At 38.2% G+C, this 22544-nt stretch overlaps 1 protein-coding gene across 1 annotated transcript in view; it reads right to left on the reverse strand.

Moving 5' to 3' along the window:
* LOC148025340 (proteasome subunit beta type-3) overlaps positions 1-10910 on the reverse strand; it is a 35708-nt gene extending 24798 nt beyond the window's left edge. The window contains exons 1-5 of the mRNA XM_087692377.1: positions 10755-10910; positions 10472-10653; positions 10275-10382; positions 3336-3425; positions 2181-2265 (exon numbers count right to left, since the gene is read on the reverse strand). Coding sequence (XP_087548503.1) covers positions 2181-2265; positions 3336-3425; positions 10275-10382; positions 10472-10653; positions 10755-10760 — 471 coding nt within the window. The 5' untranslated portion in view covers positions 10761-10910. The remainder of the gene's footprint in view (positions 1-2180; positions 2266-3335; positions 3426-10274; positions 10383-10471; positions 10654-10754) is intronic.
* Positions 10911-22544: the final 11634 nt, after the last annotated feature.

A 22544-nucleotide genomic window follows, 5' to 3' on the forward strand; every position in this document is an offset into this window, starting at 1 on the left:
CGGCTGAACCTCTGAGGTCTCGATCTAGGTGGCACCTGAAGATCCTTAATATCACTAGAAGAGATGATTGGTCGAAGACAACCACCCCAAGAAAGTAGGAATGGGTGAAGTTCATGCGGAGTAGATTTCCCCTCTGAAGTTGAAGGTGAAGAGGCCCCCGCTGAAGTCGAAGAAGAAGTAGATCCCCCCTCTGAGGGCAAAGAAATAACATCCCTCTAAATCCCCCTCTGAAGTAGATAGGGAATCCAAAAACTCATGGATCACGGACTCTGAAATGTCTGATGACGAAGAAAGTGTTGCCGATTGTGCCGAAGAAGGTATCTAGGATGCTAAAAAGCTCCCAGAAGTAGCCTCTCGAACCTGAGTAGTCGAGGGTGGAGAGGGTGGGGCTCAAAATGAGCAAGAGATGGGCAACAGTTGCTGTCTCTCAGTGGAGCAGACTGGGTAGCCGAAGAAGAGGAAGGAGTCGAGCAGCCACTATCTCTCAAAGGAGCAGACTGACGAGGAGACGATATCAAACAATCACTGTCTCTCGATGGAGTGGACTGCAGAACCGCGGGCCGTGATAGCCACTATACCCGAAAATAGGTGGGAGAAGACTGCCGCTAGCATTGCAACGATCTCCAAGAGGTCGTAGCGCCAATCGATCCTCCATGTGCTCGAAAGGACTTAGTACGCATCAGATGCTTCTTATTGCCTTGAGCATAGTACTCTGATAGCCGATGCAAAATGATCTCTGTGGCCCAAAAAGGAGAGGTAGCACAAGGAGTGCCAAGTGGAAGACGCATGTACTCCGGAGGGGTGGGGAGCAAGGGTCAAAGTCGGCAAGCATCAGTGGTGTGTCCAATGATGCCACAGTAGGAGCACCCAGTAGTCTGGACATCTGTTGGTAGAAAAGCCATGGATACCGGTGTGCCTTGTTGAAGAAGGAAAAGATCCGCCACCATGAACCACGAACCGCAATGTCCACTTCAAGGGGTGTGAGGGCAGTGTGAAGCACGAACCGCAATGTCCGCCTCAAGGGGTGGAAGGGTAGTGGAAGGGCTGAAAGAAAGCTGCCAATGGAAGGAGAATGCGACCAACAGTAAGACACTGGCTGGAATCAGCTCCAAACTACGTGAAGAGGGCCGGAAATCAAGCACCAACTAATGGAGACGGCAATGGACAGCTTCGGCTAAGATATCCTCCGCAAATGGAGTGTGGGCAGCAAACTAAAACAACTGAAATCTGCAAAAACAAGATTTTGATACAGCGGAAAAAGAAAAGAAGTGGATGCCAAACCCACCACCAGTCTTTGCCTTCACTAGAGTGGAGGATCTTCGCTGCTAGGTGAGCAGATCCAACTCTGATACCATATCAAAAGATGACATATCAGTGAGACAATAGGGTTGGCGGGGAGGAACACGGAGTGAACTCGGCAAACATGGAGCAGAGAAGAGAAGAGAGAAGAAACTCTGATGAATGGAATGATGAAGTTTTGAATCATGGAGTGAATGTGATACAAGGTAACAAGGGTGTCGTAGCACAAGGAAGATGATGAAGACAGCTACAACCATGAACCGCAATGTTCTCCTAAAGGGGTGTGAGGGTAGTGGAGAGGCTGGAGAGAAGAGGTGACAGACTGAATGAATCAACCGTGAGGAATGAATGAGAGAGTGACCTATAAATAGGCACAGTAAGTCTAGGATGGCGCCCCTTTTTGGGGCTGCAAACCCTAAACACAAAACGCAAAAACGCAAAAACGCAAACAGCGGGTGAAGGGTGAAGGGTTTCTCAACATGAACACCCCCTACAACCCTAAGGCAGGCAAAAGTTTTCTTGTAGGAAATCTTTTGAGAGCCAATAACTTCTGATGCCGTAGCATTTTCTAGATTCTGAAAGAGATCCTCTCTCTCTCTCTCTCTCTGTGTGTGTTTTCGTAATGAGGTAGTAATATTATATCAAGTCACAGAATGAGTATAAAAGTCAGATCATAGAAAAGATACAAAGTCACGGCAAAGAAGCAAAAGAGATTGCCATATGCCAAGGAACTAAATCCTCCTTAGGGAGAAGATTAACGTGCTGAATAAGATCTAACTGCCTCTGTGTTATATATATATCACATGTCTCACTCCACTAACACTATATAAACTAGAGATACATTCAATCAGTACATAACCAACAAGGCAGCAGAACCCTACCATATCAGTCTTGTACATGGATTCACAGGCACCATACAAAGATTCTCCAGCAGTACCACCAACTACGAAATCCTTCGCCAATTCCCTGGCAAAACATAAGTGATGTAAGCCCATCCTTATTTGCAAAGAATAAAGAACAGGACACAATGGTGAATATGAGTGTGTTGTGCACTGGGTACCAATTCAGTAACCAAGCTACTTTTCCTACTAAAATGTTTTTTTCAGAAGACAAACTAGAGAGAAAGAAGGGTAAAGGGCACTGCCTAATAAATGCAAAGAACAAAAAGTAACTAGTTATGGCGCATGTATTTGTTAACTGGGCCTCCTGTTTTGGTGATAAATGGAAAAATGTATCTTAGAATTAAGGACAACATTCATGCTCTTAACAATAGTGGAAAGCCTGATGCAAATGCTGACACTAAAGGAAAAGCATCATGCCAGTAAACCTCCAAATCAAGTCCTTTCTGCCTGTCATTCACAAGTTTTTCCAGCTTAATAGACTATATACACAGATTTTACTCCATCTAAAGACAAACAAGTTGCAAAGCAAGTTCTACTTTCCAAAAGATCAGACAAAAGCCTTGCATGGCAATGCCACAAGAATACAAACAGACAAGGCCAATTAATTTTCTTGCATATACCATATAAATGTGATCCAGCAGTAAATACTGTAGCTTATGCTTGATGGATATTCACATTTGAAGGGGAGGCACCCACCTCCCCTGTAGGCATTCAGGTGTGTATCTTGTCTCAAAAAAGAAAAATACTGTAGCTTATGCCCATGGGGTACTCATTGTTTCCATTCAGAAGTTCTTCATTTCCTATAACATATGATATCTTTTGAACAAAAACATCAAGTTTTTAACTTGTGCCAAAAACTGACTGACTCATTGTTTCCATTCAGAAGTTCTTCATTTCCTATAACATATGATATCTTTTGAACAAAAACATCAAGTTTTTAACTTGTGCCAAAAACTGACTGACTGTAGAACTGTAAGATCCGTAAACAGTGGCACTCCATACAGCTAGTGTACAAGAACATGAGATTGCATAAACCTATTATTGAAGCAGCCAAACCATTTGCAGACAGGAAACAAGCATGCTCCATTTCCATATGGGTGAAACCAGGGTAATCATCTGCTCAGAGGACCTTACTTGGCACCAAGAGAATCCATAGCACATATGAATGGTTTTCCATCTTCATCCAATCCAGCAATAACAGGCTGACAGAAATAAGGACCAAACCTGCCAACAAATAAGGAAGTGTTAAAAGGACAACAGAGACCAGTACTTGGAGGAGCACTCAAACCTACAGGTAATGCAAACACAGCATAAAAAGTATTAAAGCAAGCTAGACAGAGAAGATCGTGCTGTCTGGCATTCATTAACTGCTCTCACACTATGGCTGAGAACGCAGAGCTGTGTGTTTGCACGCGCGCACATGTGTGTGTGTGTTGACAAAGAACATTAGCCAAATTCAAGCTTATTTATAAACCTCCCACTCAAAAAACAGGGAAAAAAAAGTTTAATTTTAACAGCAGAAAGCCCCAAAGAACATTTAAGTAACCTCCACTTGGGAGAGATGTATTTAAAGGAGTTGTTATTATACAACAAAGTAGTTTCTAACAGTTTACAACTTGGAAGAACCAAAAATGATCTACCGCAAATTGAGTAGAGGTGGAGACTCTGTGTGTGTGTGTGTGTGTGTGAGCGAGCCACAAACAGAAGTGTTACATCCTTGGACATCTAGGATGTGTTCAGTATTGGAGCTCGAGAACTGAGAGGACCAGCAGCTATGGCGGATGGAAGCCCCCTTTTTTTTTATTGGAGCTCGAGAACTGAGAGGACCAGCAGCTATGGCGGATGGAAGCCCCTTTTTTTTTTTGGTTTGGGGGTGGGGTGTTGTTTTGTTGGGACACTCTTGCAAGCACAAAAAGCTAATGCTGAATAATAAATTGAGTGAGACAAAAGTACAGAGCTTAGGGACCCAACATATAGGCCTAGGTATGCACCCAAACCTTTAACCCTTAATTAAGTGTTGGTTGGTGTAGAAGGTGTTAACACCTATTCAAACATATTAACACACACTAAAGTGTGCTCACACATGAAGGATACAAGAACTAGGGCCTCAATATGTAAGCCTAGGTATGCACCCAAACCTTTGACCCTTTTACTAAAGGCTGGATGATGTAGAGGGTGTTTACACCTATACAACCACACTAAATTCTATTCGCACACAAAGGAGGATAAATAACTAACAAGATGGGCGCCCAAAGCATTGAATCATAAGCCCTATCCATGCGCTGTATTGGTGTCAGTTGCTAGTATGGAACACCATCTCACATGATATGGGCTTGGCCCATTTGCTGCTGGCTCCAAGGCAAGGGTAAGCCTATATTTGGCTCTACAGCTGTGAGGTGAGAACAATGTCCACCCCCTTAGGCTTATTATATGTGCTTGTATTGTTGGTGCACAAAAATGAAAATTAACTTAAATATTGTCAACTAAAGTTAATTGATGAAATTGATTGACAAATCAAATCTGAATTCTAGTAGCATCCCTAGCTCTTAGCATGAGAGCAATGAAGTTGGGAATGAGGGATAAAGGCACGCAACAAGAACAACTCCACTCCATGAGCTTGCAAGACTTAATTTAGACTTTGGGATGACTTTTCCCAATGTACAATGTGTAACTTCCATTGATTGGATCAATCTACTACCGGTTTCTATCCCTCTTCTCAGCCATCTCTTCATTAGTGACACCTTTGGTTAAGCTTGTCATAAAGAAAGTGTGAACTTTACACTTTGTCACATGGAAAGCTGGGAAATATTAGGAAAATGCAAAGCAAATCAATTAATATTGGTCTAGGAGCTAATAACTGCTCAAGGATACTTGGGAGACAAATTGATCTCGCCAATTTAATTATTGGCTGGTGGAATTATTTTTCTGAGCAAGAAAATAATTGAAATTTAAATTAATAAGCTAAAAAATACAAGAAAATGGGATTAGAAGGCTGTCACTTGGCAAAACTTGCCCATACAAGTGGAAAAATGTTTTTCAGGTTGAGAGAGAGAGAAAGAGAGAGAGAGAGAGAGAAGGCTACCATTGCTTTTGCAACAGTTGACAAGCCATTTCTAGCCAACAGAAGACCCTTCGAGAGCTAGTAACATGCCCAAAAGAGACTACAACAATAGATGACAGCAGTTTGAGGGTTGTTTCAACCAAGTAACATCATATTTAGGGTGTTTCATCAATGGAGACAGCTTTTATGGCTGCCTAGACAAGGAAGTAGCTGATTTCTTCCATTTTCTCACAATGGATGTCTGAATTTTCTCTGTCCTCAGCATTCTCTCTCATCATCCAACCATTTGTCAAGGTATCTCAACAAAATCCAACCATTTGAGCCATCAAGGGTGGAGATTTTAATCAATCTTGCTGTAAACCCTAATTTACATCAAAAATTAGGATTGGAGAGCTACCTCATGAGGCATGTTCAAAACTAATGGCCTAGAACTTGAATTTCAACAGCTAAAATTGAAGAATTTCAAGGAGATTTAAGAGCCCAGCCAACCAATCTCAAGTTTGGGGTTGAACTTGTATTGCAAGGAGCAAGGTGAAGCCCAATGCCCTGTTGAGCTAAAATATGCATTACTTGCTGATTAGCCTCTTAAACAGTCCCAAAACACACTAAAAATGCTCTTTTAGAGTAAAACCCTAAAACGGGAAGCGGTTCGAGAGAGTTCAGTGGAAACCCTAAAACGGGGAGCGGTTAGAGAGAGTTCAGTGGAAACCCTAATTTTTGGGGCGCCCTTCCACATCTATAAATAGATAGGCTGCCCCCATTCAACCATCATCCTTGTTTTGCAGGTTACACTAACTAGCCCACACACCCTCTGTTGCTATTGGTGCCCAGTTTTCAGCTTGCAGCCCGCCTCCATCTGCTGTCCAGCCATCATCGACTGCAGCCACATCATCTTCAGCCTGTCCATTGCTGTAGGCGACAGCTCTTAGTTGCTGGTGACTGCTCCAAACTATCCCAGACTGCTGTTCAGCCTGATGTCCATCATCTCCAGAGTCAACCAGCCTACATTTTCAGCATTGTAGGCCCTGACACTCTCAGACATTGTTTCAACCTGCTGTTTACAGCAGACTATGCACAGTTTCCAGCCCCCGATCGATGGTACATTGCTGCGTTTACCAGTTTCCAGCCTCCAAACTGCTGCGTTTTGGTGACCAGCCTGCTGCCATTCACTATTTAGCACTCCTACACTCCGACTGGTGGTCACAGACTTGGGATCCGTCTTCACTGGACGTCACACTCCGACATTGCTCTGCCCTTGAGCACACTGTACACTCTTATATTCATTTATAGCATTCATTCACTTCTCTCTCCCTTCTTCTGTTTGTGTTTGAGTTTTTGGGTTTGAGTTTTGAGTTTTGCGTTTAGGGTTTGAGTTTTGCCCTCTCTGTCCGTGTCTTTGTGTTTCTATCGTGGTCGTACACTCTCTGTCCTCAGTGCAAACCCTAGCAGTCTTCTTAACATGCCCGAGCAAACCAAGGGGCAAATTGGTTTGAAGTCTTGCTAGTCATTTGTGACAAGTGGAGCTTAGGTTAGCAGAGAAGATTAGAGAATCTCACTTGTACTCCATCCATTTGCAATGAAGATAAAGAAATACCACAAGGGGCACCAATTTTGGAACCAACAAGTTGTCCATTGTCCAAGATTACAGTGAAAAAGTGTGCATTATAGTTTATGCGATTTATTTACTTATTGTAATTATGGTTCTGTTGCCAAGATACCATAAAATCCATTGACTTAGTGGACCCGACACCTAATTGAAGGTCAAAAGTTTTCCTCTAGTGCTAAAATAGTGTTCAGTTTAGCATTTACAAGTATGTCATCTCACAATGAGATGGGATCAAGCAATGATAGTGCATTTCATTCTAAAAATGCACATAATGAAGGGAAAAATGCAATCTCTAATCTTGGAGCAGGCATATAGCATGGACAGCAAGGAGAAAATGTGATTGACCAAGAAGCATGTCCTTCTAGGTAAAAAGATGCTAATGACCAGCAAAGAGGTGAAGAATATGATGAACAGTTCAAGGCTCAATTAAAGGCAACAACTGACATCTTTGTTCAATTGACCAAAGATCCACCATTTGAGAGATTTTTGAATTCTCCCAAAAATGATGGCAAGGACAAGAAGATGATGTCAATGAATAATCACCTTTCAATGTACTTGGTTTTTACTAAGGATAAGGTTGATAATGAAAATGTTTAAAATATGTCTAAGTTAAAGAAGGATCACATTTCATTTCTCAAAATGTATACTAATTGCTTTTCTTAGTCACTTCTAGGGCAGCTACAACCTGAAAGACTAGAAGAGCATGGCATAGATCCTATCACAAAAATAGCCCTCCTAATAAGCCACCCTACAAGGTAAGGACAGCCAAGAGAACAAAATGAGTCAAATAAATGAGCTGTTGAAAAAAAGACTGATTCAACCTAGCCTATCTCCCTTTTGTAAATTGTTCTCCAATGCATTGACCATCACGGCTTAAATAAAATCATGATTAAAAATCGATTTTTGATTCATCGGATCAATGAGCTTGCAAGGGGCACCTATATTCAGCCATATTGATTTGAAAAGTGGGTATCATTAAATTCGCATTAGATTAGAGAATGTGTCTAAGATAAGTTTCAACACACCTTCTGGGATTATATGAGTTTTTTATCGTGCCTTTTGGACTTATGAATACTCCAACCACATCATCCATGCTCCTACAATATTTAATTGGATGATGGATCACATCTTTCGAGCACATAAAGAATTTGTGGGCACTTTCTTTGATGACGTAACTGCCTACTCAAAGAATGAGACAAAGCATAAAAAGCATTTCCACGTTGTCTTCAATTAGTTGCATAAGCACAGGCTAGTTATAAATGACAAGAAAAGAAAGTTTTCTTACACGAGATGCACTTTTTAGGACACATTGTGTTGGCTAATGGCATTCATATCAACCTTATAAACATTGAGGCAATACACTTAGGACCACCTTTGAAGAATGTGCACAAGATTTACAATTTCTTGGATCTATGTTCCTATTAAAAGAAGTAGGTGTGAAGTTTTGCTAAAATTGCATCTCCATTGCATGCTTTGTAGAAGAAGGGTGTGCTTTTAAGTAGACAGCAATGGAAATTTCAGCATGAGAAGCTAAAGGAAAAAATAACTTCAAATCTTGTGCTTGTGTTCTCTGATCTGAGGAAGTCATTTGCCATTCACTGTGATACATGTGAAAAAGCATAGAGACTGTCTTAATACAAGATGGCCAAGTTGTGGCATATGAGAGTTGTATTCTTCATGGTATAGAAAGGAATTTGCAGGTCTATGAGAAAGAATTGCTTGTTGTAATTGATGCACTTTCAACATGAAAACACTATCTTTTAGTAGTTGACTCACAGTTCAAACGGACCTTCAGACATTGAACTATTTCTTGACTACGACTAAGTTGTCTGAGAAGCACATAAGATGGGCCAACTTCTTATGTATATTTCACTTTTAGATTATGCACATAGATGAAAAAAATAATGTAATGACTTATACATTGTCACATAATACCTTAGATTTCGACTATCACTATGATATATCACACTCAAATGAATGCCATAAAAAATCAATATGCTATTGATTCGAACTTTGCAAATATATATGATCAACTTTGCAATTGGCCAGAGACATAGCCACTTTGTAGTGCTTAGAGATGGTTTCTTGATAATGCATGAATGATTGTGTGTCACAAAGCAGTTAAGGCCTAAGGTGATCACTAAGAGTCGTGCTCCTCTTTATGCAAGGAATAGAGGGGTTAATGCTACAGTTAAAGCAATGGAGCATTTCTTTTATTGATCTTCTTCAGACATGATATCATCTATCATGCTCCTCTTTATGCAGGAGATAGAGGGATTAATGCTATAGTTAAAGCAATGAAGCATTTTTTTTATCGGTCTTCTTTGAGACATGATGTTGAGCAATTTGTCAAGACATCTACTATCTGCCAAAAAGTAAAGTATGATAGACAAACTATGAACGCAATACACTTAAGCATGGATAGAGAAAGAGAGAGTAGCATATATAAAATTTCACATCCACACACTAGATTCCTTAAATTTTACATGGCCCCATATACTTGCATGTTTTGGTATGGGCATACAAAATGGTCAAATTGGCCAATCAAATGGGAAGGGCTCAACCTACAAGAAATAGTGTACACTTCCACAACACCACCTTTGGCACTGCTAGTAATAGAATTATGAGAACTTTTTAGAAATATGACATTCATTATGCATTATTTTTTTAAATTAAAAGTGGGTACTATGGAGACTAACTTTGATCAAGTAATACCTTAAATTATTGAGCATTTTTTATTTAGGATTGGCCTAGTTGAAATCCCTCTTCTGTGCCATTTTTGAGCCACACAACAAAATGAGCCTATAGTGGACACTTTATTGGTATCAAAATTGTATCAAGTATGAATAATTTTCGATCCTACATTAGGCATATTGGAATCACAATTATCAATTTTACAAAAAGTGCTTGATATTATTCGCCAAAGATGCCAAAATACATCCTATTACAACCCTAAATGTGAATCGTTTTATAGTCTACTGTCATTGTGCCACCATTGTCAATTCCACTATGTATAACTTTGTTCAGCTATCTATGCACAATTGCAAGAAAGCAATTCCAAAGTAAGGAGTAAACGTTACATGATTGATTAATGCCAAGTCAGCATATACATCCATTTCTCAACTTGCTTGCCCCTATTATTCATTGGCTTTAAATTCTTTTGAAACTCCACCCAGCTGTATAGTTCTTCTTGCGCATGTACAAAGGCACAATATAACTGACAAGTTGCATAGCTTCTATCTTATTCATGTCAAGTCCATTAAGTAGGTTTATTCTCTCCCCCGTGTTTTAACCTCAGCCTAAAGCTACCAAATAACTATAATTAGTGTCGACACATGACCTACAAACCTAGTAAATAGACAGACGAGAATGATGTATGCGGTAAAGCAAAGAGCAGAAAGCCTACCTTTTCTCATATAATATTGAGGAAACTAGATTGGCAAAGGTCTCAGGCCGCATGTTTCTTTCCTCCCGGAGCTGGTACAGCTTGTGGCGGAACTGAAGTCGCTGGAATCTGCAAAGAATAACACCTCAATGAGCAATATTCAGAAATTCTGCATTCGTGAATTCAGTGTTTGGAAGCTTAAAGTGATGCGGACGGACAGTGTTTGGACATCAGTGGCCAAGCCAGAGAGGCCGATGTAGAGCTTATCGTGGATCTTGAAGACCCGCTGGAAGTCGGTGGCCACGGTCTGCAACTGCACGCCCAGCCTTCGATCGCTGGCAATTGCGAAGCAGTTCTTTCCCACCATAGCCACCACGGCACTCCCATTGTACTCGAAGATCTGCACGCACAAAAAAAGACGGAGCCAACCAACACGATCAAAACATGTTTGATCCTTCATCCATGAGAGACGAGCAAAGACAGGGTGAAAACAGTTCTTACAGACATCTCGTTTCGATTTTGCAGCGATCGACCAGTAGCGTTTGAAGTGCTTGCCGCTCAAGCTAACCCTTCCCTTCCCTTCCCTTCCCTAGCGTCAATTAGAACTGCGAACTGTTAAAATCACATTGACACTCCCTGCAAGTCTGAATTTAATTTAAGGGAAATCTGCTAAAATAGCCAGCCAAGGGGCAACCCTTTCCTTGGCCTTCACGTTTGATACGGCGATATGTAGGAAGGAGATTTTACGTAAGTTTCTAATTATTTGTACGATAAGGATTACATTAACCAATAAAGTAAAAATTTTAGAGCATTATATTACACTAGCCTTGTAACTACTCTTGGCTTTTTAAAAAATTTATATATTCAAACTTTAGTATTATTATATTTTGGTAGTGATGTGTGTGGACACATTTAGAGTCGAGGGGGAGGGGGGCACGTTTTCCCTCTCTAAAGGGCTTTTTTTTACCAGCTTTGTATATATGCCTATTCACTCTATGGCATATTTAGACTTGTAAAACTTCTCTGTTGATACCTCTCAATACACTTTATATTCTACTCTCAAGCTTCTTCTTCTCAAGTTGTATGTGAGCATTCGTGCAACCCTAAATCCAATAATTGGTCTTGACTTGATAAGCATTGTTAACTTTTTTATTCAAGCTTTATTTGCACTATCAGCGATATTATGCAAGCTATTTTGTCATGCTACACAAAATTTTGGCAACTGTCGTCTCTACAATAAAGAATCTCACCTTCTACTTTGTGTTGTGCTATGCAATACAAGTTGGTCTTGTGCAAACTACTTCTATATAAGCAACTTCTCCATCATTACAGTTGATGGCCATGGCTGGGATAAATAATATATTATGTATATTGGCTATTGAGGATAAGTTGATGAAAGCAACTATTCACAATGGGCTTACATGATGCATCATGTATTGGTTACCAAAAGGGCTTTGGAACATTGTGCACATAATTAAAGTAAGTCCTAGTGTGGGTCTAGAAGCTACAAATGCAATAGAAACATGTGCAATTTAGGATGTTGCAAGTTCGAGTTCTACTCCAACTAATGTTAGAGCACCACCACCACCTATTCCTAAGCAAATGCATTGGGATAGTAGAGATGTAGAGGTTCATGCCTTGATTGCATTATCTATTGAACATCCTATGATTCCACACATACGCTTACATGAGACAAGTAAATATGCTTGGGATATACTTACACATTTGGCAAATATCAAATATCTTAAAGAGCAGCTAATTGCTACAAATGAAATTTTCCAAATAATTCACTTATGTAAATTGTTCTCAATGGTATTCCTGAGTTTTATCAAAGTTTTGTGTTTACTATTTGTTTCATGATGAAAGACAAATTGGATTGCTTTGTCATTTGATAAATGGGCTTTTGTTTTGGTTACAAGAACAACCTCAAAGAAACAAGTTCATTATATACATTATAACTAAAGCTTTATACCTACTTATAAAAGTAAAGGAAAGGTTACTTTTTTAGAAAACTAGTAAGCAAAACTCTACATGCACCTTTGTCTAGCCATATTCATTTTGGCTCCTCTCATAGTACACTTTATGCATCAAGTTGTCGTGCATTGGTTATTTATAGTCTATGTGATAAGGATGAAAATGAGCTTGTTTCTTTTACCATGCTTGCATTGTTGTCCATGAAGAATGAGGATCCTCCTACCATTCAAAGCCCTTTGATAACTCCATATTGCACCTTCTTGTCAAATTTCCTAACATTGGATTTGTGACAAGGCAAAAAGATCGGGGGCCAAAAACCACTCCTACTTCATTGATCTTCTCAAAACAAAGACAAAGGGTGTGGATAACAATCTATTGATGCCAACACATGTAGAGGTATTGTTGAATAATATCCCTTACCATCCTCATGGACACTAGGCCATAGCTTTCAAGATGCTCATAATGAAAAACTGTTTGACCCTACAATAGGTCTCATCTAAGTCCATGTTGACCAATACAAAGTAGATTGCATGCTTCAAGCACAATCCACGGATAGGATTGCATTCAAAATGTCATAATATATTTTCTATCCAAACACAAATCCATATTAATATTATGAATAGATTTAGTAAAGAGGTGCTTAACTATGAAGGCAAGAGCCCTAGATAATGCTCTACATAGGAAATTAAGCATCATCAATGATCTGCAATGAGATGGCTTGCTTCTAGCCAATGTCTTAAGAATTAGCTTGATTAAGACTCTATTATAGTCCTCGAGTAAGTTCCTTGATTTCCTTACCCAATTAAGCATGTTAACAAGGTCTTGAGAAGACATCCCAAAGCTATTGGAGCACTTTCACAGTAAGCCATCTAAGCCTACAGACTTTTCGTGCTTCATCATGTCCACCACCATCTGAATCTCCATTGTAAAGAAAAGTTGCTCGAGAGCTAGGCTCCCCTAACCCAAGCTTGGAGAGACCACATCTCAATATCCTTTATGGAAAAAAATTGGTGCGCAAATCGAATGTTGGGTGCATACGTAGTGAGCATCGAAAGGTCCCCAAGAACAAAGAACTCTACTTAAACTCAAAAAGCGAGAAGATAGATTTGCACGACATGAAGAAAAGAGATAAATTTGGTAAAATCTTCCCACATGCCTTGTGTGAGCGCTTCACAAGGCATGTATTTATAAATTTATTAATCTCAATGCTCAAAAAATAGTCCAATTTTACAATAAGCATACTTTAGCTTTTGTGTTTGCTTTTGTCCAAATAAAGAATAAAGCAGTTGGGCGGCCCAAAAGTCGAGTATAATGTTTCATAATGAAATATTTAAATCGTGCACCCATGGGCATATAAAATAATAAATATTTGTCAAGTGCTTCAATAAATAAGTGTGCCTAAATAAATATTAGCACCACGCCTTTAATAATAAGATGCGTGTCCATAAAAAATGATAATTTCTTCTAGATGATTTGAATACACGCTATCTCCCCAGTGCTTCCTAACGCCACCACCACTTGCTTTACACATCAACAGAAGCATTCACAATTGTTAGAAAATAATAAAATTAAACTAACAAAAGTAAATACCTAGCAGTCTTCAGTTACAAAATAAATAAATAGGTTGGAACTCTATCCTAACCTTAATTTAATATGAGTGAACATGCACATTAAATTAACATGACACTCAAAAAGGACAGGCGTCCCCGTCAACTTCTCGCACAAGGAATCCACCTTGTATACGAGCCCGGCAAATAAATATAGTTTTACTGAATCCACCGCAAAACCTCACAGAATCCACTGTGGAATAAAAGCTCATGGAATCCACTATGGAATATGCCTCTTGGCATCATATCCCCAGGGTGGGATAGCAATTGACCTCAATTATTATTTGCTCAATGTAGAGCGAGTAGTGAGGGGTAAGCACTTAGGTCACGGTGTCCATCCATTGGGCCTCTTCAACAGGATTATTTTTAAACTTAACCAAATATCTAGAGTATCTATGGCCAGTTCTAGTGGTCATAAAGTCAGTGTCTAGAATAGTTTCAAGTTCAACGATTTCAGTTTCTTCTTCTAACAAAGGAGGGTTTTCATAGACATGGTGAATAGGTAATTGGCCTCTAAAAGGTCGTAATAAACTGATATGAAAAGTATTATGGATTTTTTAGTGTTGGGGTAGGTCTAATTTAAATACATTGTGATTGATTTTGTGAAATGATTTTGAAATGTCCATAAAATCTAGGGACTAACTTAACAATCTATGTCCATAAATGATTTCAACATGTGCTTTCTGTGTAGTTGTATGGGGTGTATTATTGTATGCAAACTGAAGTAAATGCAAGTGTGTTTCCCATATTTGTGGTTTTGAAATTGTGTATACATGCAAAAGATCTAAAATTGTACTGTTAGTAGCTTCTGTTTGCCCATTTGTTTCAAGATGAAATGTAGATGAAAAATCAATATTTGTACCTAAATTAGCAAACAAAGTAGTCCAAAAATTATTGCAAAATCTAGAATCACGGTCAGAAATAATAACTTTCGGCAAACCATGGTTAGTAAAAACAATTTTAAAAAACAATTGAGCAGCTTGAGATGTAGTTAATATTTTCTTACACGGAATGAAATATGCTTGTTTGCTAAATCGATCTACAATAATCTAAATCATATTATGATTAGCTTGGGTGTTAGGCAAACCAGTAATAAAATCCATTGAAATATGTTCCCATGGTCATTCAAAAATTGGTAAAGGTATTAATAAACCATATTGCTTACCATAGTGTCGCTTAACTCTTTGACAAATTAAACACAGATACAAAGTTAGAAACATCAGATTCCATTTGTGGCCAGTAAAAATCTTCAACCAATGTACGTAAAGTAGAAATAATACCTCCATGACCTTGATATGGGGAACAATGAATATCGTGCAACACAAATTATCTAAATGGAACAGTTACACACAACCTTTTCTCATAAAATATAAATCAATCGGAATAAGACAATGAATCTATTGGAATCCAATTATTTGTAACTAATTTATTCCAATTAGCTTGAAAATAGGGGTCCTTGATCATAGGTATCTTTCATAGGGATAAGGAAATAAAAAGATATAACAAAGATATTATGGATACTTGGTCTTCTACTTAAGGTATTGGCAACAATATTCTCTTTTTCGGGTTGATATTGGATAAGTGAATGAAAACTTTGAATACAAGCAGCCCATTTAATATGACGGTCATAAATTTGTGGTTGACTAAGGAGATCTTTGATACTTTGTTGGTCAGTTCTGATCATGAATTCAGATCCCATTAAATAGTGTTTCCATTGACATAAAGCTTGTACTACATCTAGCAATTCCTTATCATAGGTAGAATACTTGAGTTCAGATGGTTTAAGTTTGCAACTAGAGTAGGCTATGGGATGTGAATCTTGCATAAGGACAGCTCCTATTCCAGATCCACTAGCATTAGTGACTACTACTAGAAAGAATGGTCTATTAAAGTCAGGTAATTGCAATACAGGGGTATGTGTTAAGGCATGTTTTAGTAAATCAAAAGACTTTTGTTGATTTTCAGACTAATGATATACAATACCTTTCTTTAATAATTTTGTCAAAGGCAATGCAAACAATGAAAATTTTCTCATAAATTTTCTGTAAAAGCTAGCAAGACCTAAGAAAGAACGTAATTCATGCACATTTTTAGGTATCGGCCAATTTAAAATTGCTTCTATCTTTTTAGGATCAACTTTAATACCATCAGAAGAAACAATATGTCATAAGTATTCAATGTGGGTTTGGAAAAATTCACTATTTTCAGGGTTAGTATATAATTGATTCTCTTTCAATAATTAAAAACCAAAGATAAATGTTCATAATGCTCGTACTCATTCTTCTTGAAAACCAATATGTCATCAAAGAAAACAATTACACAATACTGATGCTTCAAAAATATGCGATTCATCATACAACTGAATGTGGCTGGTGCATTAGTTAAACCAAAAGGCATAACAAGGAATTTATAATGACCGAATCGAGTTCTAAATGTAGTTTTGAAAATATCATGTGTATCCAATCGTACTTGATGATATCTAGATTTAAGATCTATCTTGCTAAATATTGTGGCCCCTTATAGTTATCCATGAGGTTGTCTACCCTAGGAATTGGATATCTATTCTTAACAGTAATCTTGTTTAGGAGGTACAATAATAAATGCACATCCTATAGGTGTTATTTTTCTTTTTAACTAATAGGACAGGTGCACCAAAAGGAGAACTACTAGGCCTAATGAGTCCTCAGGCTAACAAATCTTTAACTTGGATTTGAATTTCTTTCTATTCAATTTAATTATGTCGATAAGGTGCTTTACGTGGTGGTTGAGAACCTGGAATTAAGTCTATTTTATGATATTCAGGACATGTAGGTGGTAAGTCGCAAAGCAAAACAATCTTTAAATTGTGCATGTCTAGGATGCATCTGATTTTCCTTAGCTTCAATTTCATTCACCCATACTAAGTATGATTTGCTACCTTTTCTTAATGCACGTTTAGCATGTGTGTAACTAAGCAATGGAAAATTATCTAAGGGTGTGCGTACCATGTAATGTGATTTGTTTTCCATTAGAATGAGTTTTCATTGAATGTGTGGAGTATTCTATGTCGGGATTGTATTTATGACTCCAAGGCATTCCTAAGATAATGTCACTAGCTTGCAAAAGGCACAACCAAGAAATTTTTGCACTCAACATAATTGCCAATTTTAATCTCTAAGTCATGAACTTCTTGTGTACCATTGTATCTAGCACCTAAGAATGCAACCTTGATGCGATAATGAGTTGGAACAGTATGTAATTTCAATTCGTTAACCAATTTTGCAGAAATAAAATCGTGTGTGCTCCCATCATCATATAAAACAATCTTTTCTTTGCCATGCATAAGACATTTCATCATTAATAAAGAATGAGGATTCGACATACCTGGTAAAGTATCTGAAGTAGTACCGATATCATCATCATCTTTTGTGAAATCTGGCATTTCTTCATGGTCTTTATCGTTAGTCGCTCCCAAGTAGTTGATGTGAACAGTTGGCTTTTTGGATTGACAATTCACCGCTAGATGTCCATGTTGGTGGCACTCGTAGCACACTATAGGCTTGGCTTTGGAAACATTATTAGTAATGGTTGGAAGTTTAGGTATGTTAGGATTTGGCTGGAAAGATGGCTTAGGATTTGGATTTGTGTTTGATGGTAAAGCAGGGGGTCGTGTCCAAGATTTACGAAAAGAAGATGGAACAAAGCGATTTTGATTGAATATTCGAAAGTTAGAATTGAAATGCTTTGTACCAAAGTTACCGTTAGTTGGGAATTGTTGTGATTGCTTCTCTCGTTAGTTGGGAATTGCTTCTCTCGTCCTCGAAATTTGTACCAAAGTTACCATTAGTTGGGAATTGTTGTGTACCAAAGTTACCGTTAGTTGGGAATTGCTTCTCTCGCCCTCTAATTTTGTCTTTAGCATCATGGGCCAAAGAAATTGCATACTCGAGAGTCCTTGGCTTGAACATGTTCTCCTCCGCATAGAAGTGACCAAGCAATCCAGACATAAACTTTCGCTTGTGGATCGCCTTAAGTATATCTTCGAGCATTCGAAGTTGCAATAAGACATTTCAGAAACGTTTGGTATATTGTGAAATAGGCTCACGATCTCTTTGTTGCAAAAGATCCCATTGTTTGATTGCTTTTTCGTGGAATTGAGGTAGAAGAAACTTCTGCAAAAATTTCTTTTGAAAAGCCTCCCAAGTAGTAGAACAATCCATACTTTTGCGTACAACAGTCCACCATAGCGATGCTCTATCCACTAAATGGTTAGTGACACACTTGAGTTTGTCTTTTTCGGCATACTGTTCTTCATGGAAATAATCATCAAACTGATTGATAAAAGCGAGAACAGTATTTTTGTCACGTAACCCATTAAAAGTACAGAATTTGAAATTTATTTTACTTATCTTGGCTTCTTTCATGATAGATTGTGCTTTGAGTGTCGCATCGATCATACGTCGTAGAACATCTTTGGGTTACGGTCCATCTTGTTCAACAGTAGATCATTGAATAGTAGCTAGTTGAGCTTGCAAATTTTGACGTGCTCTTTGTTCCTCTTGAAGCTGCATCATAATTAGGTCCAAATTTTGCTCCATCATTGGTTCCGATAAATCACCTTCGACCATCAAATCTTCCATATATTGATCAGACATCCTGTAAAATTTCAAACAACCTCACATACTCGAAATCTTGTTAACGAGATGAATGTAGCTCAAGGTTGGGTTTACAAGGCTTGTTTAAAAAAAAGAAGGGTTTTTGTGGTCTTTCTTCTTTTTGCAGATATGAAAATTGATGAAGGTCTTCTTTCAAGCGGGAAATAGACTATGCGTGTTAGTTTCCTTGTTGGAAACTATCTTTGTCAAAGTGCAAGTACAAATAGGGGCTTACTGGAGTTGTAAAATCGGTTTGAGAGTATGACAATAAGAATAGCCGCTATGTAAGAGGTTTAGCTTTTGTGTTTACTTTTATCCAAATAAAGAATAAAGTGGTGGGGCAGCCCAAAAGTCAGGTACAATGTTTCATAATGAAATATTTAAATCGTGCACCCATGCGCATACAAAATAATAAATATTTGTCAAGTGCTTTAATAAATAAGTATGCCTAAATAAATATTAGCACCACGCCTTTAATAATAAGATGCGCATCCATCAAAAATGATAATTTCTTCTAGATAATTTGAATACACGCTATCCCCCCATTGCTTCCCAACACCACCGCCGCCTACTCTACACATCAACTAAAGCATTCATAGTTGTTAGAAAATAATAAAATTAAATCAATAGAGGTGAATACCTAGCAGTCTTCAGCTACAAAGCTACAAAATAAATAAATAGGTTGGAACTCTATCCTAAACTTAATTTAATACAAGTGCACTCTAAACTCATAAATGTCCATTAATTTAAATATGTATTTTGCGGAATCACCCGCTGTGGAGTCACCCATGTGCACATTAAATTAACATGATGCCCGAAAAGGAGAGGTGTCCCTGTCAACTTCTTGCACAAGGAATCCACCTTGTGTACGAGCCTCGGTAAATAAATATAGTTTTATGGAATCCACCGTGGAATATGCCTTCTAGCATCAAAAATTCCTCAAGAGCTAGGTTTCCCTAACCCAAGATTTGAGAGATCATGTCCTTGAAATATCCTAAGAATCTCTCCTCATAGTAGTGAGGCACTAGAGGTTTGATCCCCGGTATTTGGAAATAATGGTCCTGGAAAAAAACAACTATACTTTTATCATCTCTAACAATGTTCCCTCTCCTCATAGTAGTGAGGCACTAGAGGTTTGATCCCCGGTATTTGGAAATAATGGTCCTGGAAAAAAACAACTATACTTTTATCATCTCTAACAATGTTCCCTCATTGTCCTCTACAAAAGCCACCATCTCTTTCTTATGCTTTACCTTTAGGGTTTGAAGTAAAAGATCGTCGTAGCATACCCTAAGACCTCCTAGTCACCTTTCAATTGGACTTTGGTAGTTTGTATACTCGATGTTTATGATACACCAATTTCTTACACAAATAAGGATCATTAAGTCAATCAATGGAAGTTCTTAGTAATACCTCTTTGCATTGCATTATTGGACCAATGTCCTCTTTCAAAGATTAGCATATGTAACTTATCTTTGTTGAATCCCCATTCTTTGGCCCCAATCATCGAGATGTTGAGGTGTAAACATATGCAAAAGTATACAGCTCCCCTCCCACCGAGATGTTGGGAGCCACAGAACTACCACCTCTAATCTTTGATGCAAGAGCTTCATTTTTCTTTTCTACATGTATAAGAGAATAGCATATACCTCTTGTAAAAGAGACCTCTCTACTTGAAGCCTCATCAAGCGCCTAATTTCTTATAGAGCAATGATGCCAAGCTCATGGCACCTTGTAACATTGTAACATACCTACTTCCTCATCTCAATGCCTAAGCCATGAACATTTTAAGATATAATATTAATCCTCACAAACTCTTTCTACATTTTAATACAATCCATCAACATGTTCAAACAATTCTTCATCACCATCAATAGGAACAAAGAAAGTCATATCCATCAAACCGATTGTAGCCGTCTTTTTGATATTGTCCTAATGCTTATTTCCTTTCTCCTTCAGAATAGTACACATAGGATCCATATTTTCATTGCCCTTAATGACATGAACTTGCCTTTTTGTTGTGTCTTCTTTAGTTTTGTGCCATATCTTTCTTTTACTAGCCTTCTACTAGAAATGTTTCTCATTCTCAAGGGACAAGTCAATGGAGGCTTTATTTACACCAATTTTCTTAGCCCATTCAATATCCTCCCTTGTAGAATCAGCCTTCTCAGGGATCTTTCATTACATAGACCTCTTGGGGCATATTCTTGGGAAGTGCCCATTCTCTTTTGCAATAGTAACCAATATTTGTGAATAGGAAAATGGCAATCCAACAAGAAGCTCAAATCCATTCTAGTCGGACCTCTAGAAATTCGAGCAACTCATTGCACCTATCCCATAGGATGCATGCCTTGCTTTTCTCCTTAAGCATACCCAAAGGAGTGGCTTTAGTAAGGATGTACAATGCATTGTTGAGGGCTTTGGCTAGCATAGCCACTTCTCCATCAAGTCAAAATCGTTAATTCTACAAAATAGATCCACATTGAGCAATCATGTTTCAAAACTCTATTAGGAGAAAATGAACAATACGAAGGCATCACACAAATCAGGTTACCTTTATTGCTAACACGAAGGCAAGGATGCAATCCTCTCTAGATTTAGAGCCAACCAACACCAAGTAAAATCTCATTCGACATCATCTATTTGCATGCATTTGCATAATTGACATGTGGTGTCGGTTTCTCATTATCGTTTTTCCTTTATGTATCATTGATTGTAACACACACACACACACACACACACACACACACACACACACACACACACACACACACACACACACACACACACACACACACACACACACACACACACACACACACACACACACACACACACACACACACACACACACACACACACACACACACACACACACACACACACACACACACACACACACACACACACACACACACACACACACACACACACACATTGTGACCATAGATCACGTGTCTTGATTAAGAGGCTTCTCAATATTATTATGTTATGAGTTTTAGTGTTGGTATGTTCCTCTTTCACCCATTGTCTTTGTATCTTTATCTATCGTGTTGACAAGTGTGCATCATGATTAGAGGATTTATCTCTATTATTATTTACTATAATTTCCAAACTCTACCATGATCATATACTTTTTGGAGATAGTACATTGTGTAATGTAAGTCCCCTCATTTGTGGTTGCCTAACATGAATATTTACATTTGTGATAGCACACACGCACATGCACACGCACACACGCGCGCGCACGCACACACGCACGCACACGCACACGCACACGCACACGCACACGCACATATTGTGACCATAGATCACATGTCTTGATTAAGAGGCTTCTCAATATTATTATGTTATGAGTTTTAGTGTTGGTATGTTCCTCTTTCTCCCATTGTCTTTGTATCTTTATCTATCGTGTTGACAAGTATGCATCATGATTAGAGGATTTATCTCTATTATTATTTACTATAATTTCCAAACTCTACCATGATCATATACTTTTTGGAGATAGTACATTGTGTAATGTAAGTCCCCTCATTTGTGGTTGCCTAACATGAATTATGGTGCTTCAAATACAAGATTTGCATAATTCCAGGTGATGTATATGCTATCAACACTAAGCAATGATATAGCTATTGTGCACAATTTGTCAATGACATGTATTGTATTGTAGTACTATTATTATCTTTTCATTTGTATTTGGTATAGTTGTGGTGGTTTATGTTAATCTATGTTCTTCTTTGTTTTGTTATTTGTGCCTCACTTTGCTTTGTCTCCTTCAAGGAGGTCATGTAGATTAGAACGACCTACCATTGTGTATTGCATTTGATGGTGGCCTAAGGTTGCAACCATATGATTTCTCTATAGAATGATGTGTTTGAGATGGAAATACACATGTAGGTATATATTTCTTTGTTGAATGAGTGATATACATAGCATATATCAATGTGGGGGTAAACTTGAGGAGGTAGGCCTAATATGCATATTGATATGCACAACGACTTTAAGGTAGCAATAAAAAGTCTTCTATGAATGTGCTGTAAAACATTCACAACAAAATGATAGTGCATTACACTATG

This window comes from Lygodium microphyllum, chromosome 14, assembly GCF_053477565.2.
Source record: "Lygodium microphyllum isolate KBCC chromosome 14, Lygodium_microphyllum_v1.1.10, whole genome shotgun sequence".
Lineage (NCBI taxonomy): Eukaryota > Viridiplantae > Streptophyta > Polypodiopsida > Schizaeales > Lygodiaceae > Lygodium > Lygodium microphyllum.